At 45.5% G+C, this 9,149-nt stretch overlaps 1 protein-coding gene across 1 annotated transcript in view; it reads right to left on the reverse strand.

The window, feature by feature from the left end:
• Nucleotides 1-7,778: 7,778 nt before the first annotated feature.
• The window catches only part of LOC104532350 (inter-alpha-trypsin inhibitor heavy chain H5-like), a gene marked incomplete at its 5' end in the record, with an annotated part of 7,184 nt that continues 5,813 nt past the window's right edge, over nt 7,779-9,149 (reverse strand). Inside the window, one exon of the mRNA XM_010177539.1 lies at nt 7,779-8,254. Coding sequence (XP_010175841.1) covers nt 7,962-8,254 — 293 coding nt within the window. The remainder of the gene's footprint in view (nt 8,255-9,149) is intronic.

Consider the following 9,149-nt stretch of genomic DNA (forward strand, 5'->3'; position numbering starts at 1 on the left):
GCAAGAGGATGGTGGAATGGTTCCTACCTCTACACCAGGCTGGTGGAGATTTAGGCTAGCAAGTTTCCATGGCTGGTGGGGAAATGGTCCCAGAGCTGCTTTGGTGTACAGCCTGTGTCACAGTTCCCATGTCTCTGCAATCTCTTCCTCTGCCACTGAGATGACTTGGTTATCTGAAAGGTCTGCTTGGATGGAGTACCAAACCAGTGAGCAACCTCTTTTCCCAGACAGGAGGGCTTGGCAGAGTGCATGGGCAGCCCTGTTTCAGTAGCGTGACCCATGTTGTTTTGCAAGCTGCTGGCCTCCTGGTGTGGGGAGGAATGCATGAGATGTTTGAGGACTGCTGAGTGAGACAGTAGCATATTGTCCTGAGACTGGGAAACTGTGGCCCATTCCCAGCTGTGCCACTGACCTGCTGTGATCCTGACCTGGACACATCTGCAGTGGAAGCGCCTTGTCCAAGTTGTGCAGAAAACTCCCAAACTGGGGTTTGGCTTGAAAACTCTCTCTGAGGGTATGTCCCGTGACTGTCATAGCACTGAGGTGCTGTCTCGTGATGAAGCTCCCTGGGGAATTGTGGAGAGGTTACTGGAGGACTGTTGGCTGGAGCAGTTTTGTACAAGCTGTGTGGTGGGCAGGTAGCAGCCTGAATGGGTCTGGATGTGCAACATTTAGTGCCTGCTCCATCATACACACTTGGCTGTGAGTGGATTTGAGTTTGCAGCTGAAACCCACCAAAATTACCCCAAATTAGGTCCCAAAACTAGCCTGTTGCAGCCTGTCAGAGTTCAGTGAGTTTACAATGCTGTGTGTGACTAATTACCAGCCCATTTTTCCAGGTTCACAATATTAATATGATAAACAGAGGAAATCTTCACTTAAAAGAGATGGAAACTTCCCAGTGTGTCTTGAACCAACAACAACAACAAAATTCCTTGAGACCAATGAAGGGGACACAAGAGAGCTTAATCTGATCTGCTGCTGTCCTTTGAGTGTCTGACTTGCTGCTGTGAAGATAACATCATCAGATGGAGGGGCTGGAGTGTGCGTGAGGGTGGAGAGGAAACCTTCCCCTGCGGCTCTGTTGCTCCTTTGAAGTCATTGACTCATTGGAGTTTGTTTTTCCTGTTTACTGGTTTTGTTGCTGTGGTGACTGGCCCCGTGGTGCTGCCTAAGTGTTCACAAGTGGAAGGCATGATAATTCACAACTGTGCCTGGAGATGGGTCACAGATGAGACCAGTTCCCCTGTACTCCTAGTTTTGCCCAAGCTCCAAGACCACTGAGCTGTTTGGGAAACTCTGCAGGTGAACGTGCTTGGCTGAAAGCCCACACACCATCCTTGACGTGGTCTTTGAGCTGGAAGGCTGCTGTGGGTCGGGCACAGGGAGGCTTCCTTGTGTGTTGGTTCAGTCTTTAGAGCAAAGTGGGGTCAGATGGGGCTGAGGCTTTGGTAGGAAGTCTACACTACCTTGGTGGAGGAAGCTGTGGTTGTGGGTGTGGTACCTAGCTCTGCATCAGCTGTGAACTGATGATGCTATTTGGGTTCTGTGATAGCCACGTGGAAGAGGGGGTAAGGGCTATTGCTGGCATTGCCCATCTAGGGAAATAAAACTGGAGGCCCTTGAAACTGTGTTGTTAGGCTTGTGCTTCTCTGTAGAGTTGGATGCTCAGGTGCCAAGGATCTGGCCAGGCTTCTGATGTGGATGACTAGTGTTTACCAGAAATCTCATGGCTTGACTAAGCTCCTGCGTACTGCTGGGCTTGACACAAGCTGTAGCACAAGGGTTGACTCCACTTCAGCTTTGCTTAGAGGTGGCTGCTGTCAGGGGTAATGACAGTAGGGCTTCTCTTGCCCAAAGCTGGGTGTTTGAGGTAAGAAGGGATAGGATGAGGTTGAGCCAACAGTCTGTTAAATAATGAATATCATTAATACAAACTGCTGGTCCATCCAGCCTGCTGGCTGGCTCTGGGTTTCAGCTCTTCTGCAGTCAGTGCAGCCATATCCCAAGTAAAATCCAGCCTTTTTCCTCTTCCAGATGATATGGCTGGAGGATGTCCCACACACGGCTCCATCTGCATCGTGCTCCAGGCTGGTGGCAGCCAGTTAGCTCAAAACAGCTTGTTGGTGGCTTCAAGTTTGAAGTTAGCTACTGAGAACGTAGGTGTTCCTGGAGGCAATGGGCAGCCTTTTGATCATGCAGCAAAGCTGTGGGCTTTCTTACCTGGAGAGATACTGGTGAGAGGTCTCAGTGCTCTATTTTGGCTCCCACAATTCAGACTGAGCTGGGAGCTGCTGTGCCAAGTAAAAATAAGATGCTACCAGGTTAGAACACCACTGCTGTCCATGGCTGAAGCTAACCCTGTAGCTCTGCTTGCTCTCCTGGCTGAGCTCTGGAGATAGGAAGCAGCTTGAGGCCTGGGAAAAGGTCTACATTTGGTACAGCTGTTTACAAAATATGTGGCCTAGTTTTTGTACATCTCCACAGAGGCTGCAGCCTGGCCTGAACATGCATGTCTGTGTGAGTCCTGTCCCATGGTGAACAGAGCTTTTTAGCTGCCTGTTCTGCTTTTGGGGCAGGGGGGGTTGGAACACCAGATCATCACAATGTCTGCTCCCAGATCTGTCTGGTTGTTGTTGGAGTGATGGTTAAGGTGACCTTGAGACCTTTACCATCTGCTAGAGAGGACTAGATCTTGCAGCAGACCCCTCTAGGGGCACTTGACCTCTTCAGCAAGCACCATCAAGAAGAGCTGAGAACTTTCTCTCCAACAGCATCTGTCTGTTCTCTTTTCTAGGTGTTACTCTCTCCAGACATGGATTTTGATCAGTCTGAAAGTGACCAGGATATTTCAGGACTCCAGGGAATGAACCAGAAAATGAAGCAGCCCAGCTATCAAGTGGTCATCTGACAACACCAAGACAAGGGAGGTGGAGGAAGAGAAGCAGCACTGCGATCCTTGAGCTGGCTGAGGAAGGGCAGGGTGGGGAATGGTAGTTGATCCCTATGGATCTGTAGAGATCCTTTTACCTTCTGCAGTTGTCTCTTTGGGATGGTGTCTGTGCATCCTGTGCAGACTTGAGCAGTGTCTGCTTTACCTGTCTGACCCCAACCTGTACACACGCAGGCACGGTGAGGTTAGGGGTATGGATGATATGTACATCTCCTGGCTGGCCAGCTGGGTGTAACTTTTTGTCAGGGCTAGAGACTGAAATCAAAAGACTTGTCTGCTTTTTTTTTTTTTTTTTTTTTTTAAAAGAAAAGAAAAAAAAAAAAAATCTATCCTGTACTACCTGAACTGTGACACTTTTATATGCACAATATTCACAAGAATTGGTTTGTAATATGTATTTAAATGCCTTGAATTGGGAAGATTGTCTCAGTGGATCTGATGCTTTTTACTGTTTTATAAGAAAATGCAATAAATATTTGACCTAAAACTGCTTCATAATTGAAATGCCTTCATGTGCTTAATATTTGGCAACACCCTAATGCTGTTAAGGGGAGGAATGGGATCTGTTGAAATTTCTCCTGACCAGTTCCTCACAAGGCAGGTTCTCTTTCTGTAGCAGATCTGTCCTAGTAAACCTACAGAAGAGCTGAGCCACAGTGTTCAGTTTGTGTAGATGGGTTCTATGAGCCACTTCAGTCCAAAGACCTGATGCTGCTGCATCAGCCTGGGCTGACTCCAGACCAGAACAGACTTGGAGATCAATCCCAGTTGACACCTTACAAGTGAGAGTTTACTGGGAACTAGAAGTTGAGTACTTTCATTTTACCTAGTTTAAAGTAAGCATATACAATTTCTGCAGGACTTGATGCAAAAACTAGATCCGAAGGGTCAACTGAAGCCCCATTAACCAGCCCTGATCTTCTGAGTGTAAGGGAATGGCTTTACGTGGGACTGCTGCAGGAGAAGACCCCTGGATCATCCCACATCCTAGCTCCAAGTGTGAGGTGCAGGGCTTTGCCCTTGCTCTCCTGTTTAACATACTGTATTCATCTATAAACATACCAAAAATGCAAAACACTTTGCTCTCCTGGGGAGGGAGAGAGCACAGAGCAGCTGCATAATGTACTCCCAGGCTGGGTGCAGATACCACCGCTGTAATGAGACCCATACAGAGTCCAAATGGTGGATAGACCCCAGAACAGGACCTGATCCAGGGTCCACTGAGCCATTGTTTCTTGCAAGAAGTCATGCAGGAGTTATCTTTTTTTGTTTGTTTTCTTCCTCCCTCCCTCTCTTGTATTTTTCTGAGGAAAACATGTCTTACTAAAGAGTATTTGGATTTTCTAACTTAAACAGCTTTGGACTTTTAAAAGCTGAGCTAAGAGCGTGTGAAGTTTGTTGTTGTGGTGGTTTTTTCCCAACTTCAAAGTAGTTTAGAAACATCAGATGCAAATCAAAGTCTTGCATGCCCCTTAGTGAACTAGACATGCTTGGCTACGCTTGCAGCTGTGCAGCCTTATACTGTATTTCTGGAAATTAAGTCTCTTTTTTGTTGTTTCTTCCTTAATGAAGGCTCAAAATCCAACTTGTGCTGGCACATCAAATGGTTTTTGAACACATGGCACACAGTGGTCTGAACAGATCGTTTATATTGCTTAGTGAAATCAGTTTCACAACGTAGTGTTTGCTTGTTTGGTGGTGTTCCACACTGGTAAGGGCTGCAATAACTCTTGTGCTGTTTAAGGTCTTGACTGAAAATAGATTAAAACAGTTTGCTTATTAGAAACTTGCTCGCTGTTTTGACATGTACTGGTATTTTGGGTTTTGTTCTTGTCATAGGGCTGCACAGTGCGATGCTGCAGTATGTGGAGGGTGCAAATTCAGCCACAGCCAAGTCCTTGTCCTAAAACAGAAGGTGAGTGATGTGATCTTGAGTGGGGAATAAACATGACACGCTCTTAGCTCTGGGTTGACGCTGGCCAAAGAGGCTGGCAGTAGGTGTAGGGCAAGCATGGTGTGGAGGAAGGTTGTCCCTCTCCAGCATTGTGTATCCAGTGCTGTTTCAGCAACCCTAAATTCAGGAGTCCTGTTCCCTTGTCTGAAATAGTGGTGTGCAGTTGTTTCCACTGCACTCCAAAGTGGTTGCTCAGCCCTCGTTCCTGAGCTATCTGAGCAGTTTGCAATCTTCAACAGTATCACTGCAAAACAAAGTGCTCTGTGATGCTCCTGGAGATGAGGACAAATGTGTTTGTGTCTGTGCAGTAGTGCAGTGCACTTCCTGGGAGCTCTCTGGGCTCCAGCAAAGGGATGTGAGGACCAAGCCTGGACACATTCTCCTTCTGAGAGAGGGAAGTGGTGTAGAGGAAAAAAAAAAAAAGGTGGTTGTATCCTTTATAAATGGGGAAAGTTGAAGTTTACAGTTTGTGACCTGCCTTTGCTTTTCCTGCTCTTGAGGCAGGAGGAGCATAAACTCTGATTTCCCTTGTCTTATGCTACTGTATTTAAAGGTTGAATCAGTCTTCTCTATATGGTTAAATTCTGTGTTTAATGTGGGCGTAGACTCTTAGCATCTGTTCACTGTACACACTTCTTGTTTCCTACCAAATGTATGAAGAACATCACTGACCTCTAATTTTCTGAAATTACTTTGGTTCCCAACCTATTGTTAACTTGTGAGTGGTTCTTTCAACCAACTGGTAACATGAGTTTGTCCAGCAGCATAAAACATACATAACTTCAGCTTCAAAGCTCATTTTATCTTTGCCAAATGAAAGCGTCACTGCAGTGTTCACTGTAAAATATTTATTGTGAAATGGATAACTGGAGCCTTAATGAGAACTTGAGTATATTACTCCAGGTGCTTCATATGGCTGGGAAGTTGGACTTGATCATTGTTCTTTTCAGGCCCTGAAAGAAATATAGTTCCTTGGCTGGAGGAGGAGGAGGAAGAGTAATGATGCACCTGAAGCATTAGCAGTATGTTTGTGTTTGTGTGTGTGTGTATATATATATACATATCTATATACAGGAGAGATGAGACCAGAGGAGAGCCTAAGCCAATCACTCTCCTTAGCATTACACTTGAACAGCAAAATGGGGGAGGAGAGTGAAGATTTCAAAGCAATCTCTTTTCAGTAAGGACAATATGAATAAGACACCTGCCAAACCCTGGACTGTTTCAAAGTTCACTGCTACTATCCTGTTCACGTTGTGCTAGTGAAATGGGAGGTTACTGGGGAATGGGCTGGGTGATCCTCCTACTGTCTGCTTGGATGGAGAAGTCAACTTCACAGATGCTCTTTCTCATCTTATTCCTGGCCCATGAGCATAAGCATCTTTAGTTACTGCATGCTGAGGACTCTGCTGAAAGTCTTACCTTCAGTTCTCCCTTGCAGGAGAGCTATTTCTCAAGCTAGCTGGGCCCAAAGCAGTAGCAACTGTGGATGATCAAGCAACTGGAAAACCACCATCCCCCACACACACACATTCCCAGCAGCAGGAGCTCCTGCCACAAGAATATTATTTAATTTTTAAATGTGCAAAGAAAAAAATCAGTCAAGATTGAACCTATTTATGTAGTTCTCATGGCAAACTCGTTATTTTTCTTCCAACACATGGATATAATTTAGCTGCTGGAGATGCTTCCACTCTCACCCTCCTCCCTTTCAGTTCTGGAAAGGCAGAGTATACAGGAGTACAATTTGGCCTTGCCATGTAAATGTCTGTGGCTGGTAAAGTCTGATTTGGCCAAGTTCTCTACTAAGCAAACTCCCCTGTAGCTGATCTATAGCATTATTCAGTGGTGCCTGACTTTAAAATAGACCACAGCCTTGTAGTTTGGGTTTGGAGGTTTTGTTGTAGAGCAGTACCACCTGCAGTGGGGGGTGGCTGGCAGACCCTTCTGTGCCCTCCTGCTGCCAAATTCCTGCGGTGTACAAATCCCTGCAGTGTAAGGAAGGAGAAGGAGCCAGGGAAATGAGAGTGAAAAATTTTTGACCATTTGGAGTAAATAAAGACTTCCTCCCTGATTAGAAAAGCAGCTAGAAATCTCTAGTCTAAATTCAAGAGGCTGCTTTGTAGGGTCATAAGCTATTGCAGGTGCTGGTTCATCATCCTTTACAGAATTTAAATCTCTGCCTAAGCAGAAGTGATGCTCTGCTCAAGGAGGTGGAAGCTCATGGGGGAATTTTGTTTCTCTCTGAGTGAGTCAAGACTCAAGACATCACTAAACCTGCAATGTTATTTAAATGAGATGCCCCATGAAATAGAAGTCTGCACCACTCCTGTTGCTGCTGAAGACCAGAGACAGCAATAAACCTCATGAAGGTTTCACCACTGTTTTAAGGGTCCATAGTGGTTCAGGGAGCATCATGCTTGGTGGCAAATCCAGACCCCCTCCAACCCAATAACTAAGAAAGCAATACCCTCTTGTGACTTGTTGTTTTAAAGTTTTGATTTCTTTGTTACCTCTTTGATGCTAATGGGTTACTACAGATGAATATCCACCCACCTCTCCTCTCTCTCTCTCTTTTCTTTCCCAGGCACTGTGTTTGGAGCAGGTGCTCCAAGTCACTTCTTTGCAAGGCTTATCACCCAAGGTTGTCTCTCTAGATAGACATTGTGCTGTATGAGCTGTGCCTCTCACTGGGTGTCTCACCAGCCCCTGGGGTTATTGCACAGATCCCTAAAAGGGTTTATTTTAAGGCCAGCAGCTCTCTGCACTGTTTGATATGAGTGCTGGCCTATTTCCCTCCCTTCCAACGGGGAGAGAACCGATCATACCTTTAACCAAGTCCTCAACCCTTCCTCCCCAACCAACTTGTCTTCAGGAATTTGAAGAACACTGTTCATCTAGCATGAAAGAGAGACAGCTGATTTCCAAGGGCAAAAAGCCTTGGTTTCTTTGGCACCAAAAAGTAAAGAAATATTCATAAGTTGCCTAGCTCTAAAGGCTTCAGAAGGGAACCGCTGTCACACATGCTGCTGCAATGCATCGCTATGGTCGGTCTTAAAGGCTGTTAATCGTCCCAAAGCTGGTCCCTGTGTCAAAAGGATGAGAAGCCAAATAGTCTTTATAGCTCCCATCGATCAGTTTGTCTGCATTGTTTTTGGCAAACCAACATTCAACTTCCTGCTGGCCATTGTAGATCCTCCTCTGCTTCCATACAACAGGAACGAGCCGTCCCTTCACTTTCAGGGTACTTGTAGGCTTTAATGTTTCAGTTTGGTTCTGACCAACCTGGTGATAACTTGTGTTTAAAGATTCCTGAAGCAGTATAACTTCATGGCTTAAAAACTGACCTGCAAGGCAAGATAAAAGAGAGTCCATGACTGGTGGTTTGTGCCTGTTTATAAATTGTTTTGTGGTGGTGGTTTTGGTTTTTTTTTTAAAATAGGCTGTGTTTTGAGGATTCTTAGAGTTTCAGGTTGTAAAGGACTTCTGCAATAGCAGGATGAATCTAGGTCCTGTGATTCTTTTCTAAATCTCATAATCATAGAGACTAGAATAAAACCCTATCTCTTTTTTTCAGTCATCAAGATACCTTGGCTGAGCTTTTTTAACTGACAGTAGTAAGTTTCCGTCTGTGGGCCATGGTTACTCAAGGATAACCCACACAATGCCCAACAACAAGCAGAAAGAAGATCTAAGACTGAAGCTCCAAGTTCTCTTCCCTTGCCTTCTTGGGGGCAAGATCTTTTAGGCCAAATCTAAGTGTGGATTTAGAGGTTTGTGCATGTGAGTGGGCTGAATCTAAAACTCTACTCCTGAGGGATCATCTGCTTAAGCTGGAGGTGCCTGAACATCATGGAAACTATGGCTTCAGTCTTGGAGTTCTGCACCTGCACATGGCCATAAACATCACTACTTCTCATTGGCTGAAAGAACCCAACCATCTAGTCATTCTCTGAGCCTACCTAAAGCCCAGTTGCTCTCAAAATGTAGGGATGGCTCTTCTTTTACTTCACATTTGAAAGAAAGGGGCTGCAAAAAGTACCAGTGGTTCCTGATCTTATTCAGGCTCAGGTGTAAACAGCTCAGTCCTGTGAAACACACACCCTCTGGACATGTGCAAGTGCAGTACTTGAAGGCTAAGCCAATGATCTCTGGCAATCACAGAATCACAGAATGTTTGGGGTTGGAAGAGACCTCTGAAGATCATCTAGTCCAACCCCCCCTGCCAAAGCAGGTTCCCTA

This window comes from Antrostomus carolinensis, unplaced genomic scaffold, assembly GCF_000700745.2.
Source record: "Antrostomus carolinensis isolate BGI_N321 unplaced genomic scaffold, ASM70074v2 scaffold38171, whole genome shotgun sequence".
NCBI classification, from domain to species: Eukaryota; Metazoa; Chordata; class Aves; order Caprimulgiformes; family Caprimulgidae; genus Antrostomus; species Antrostomus carolinensis.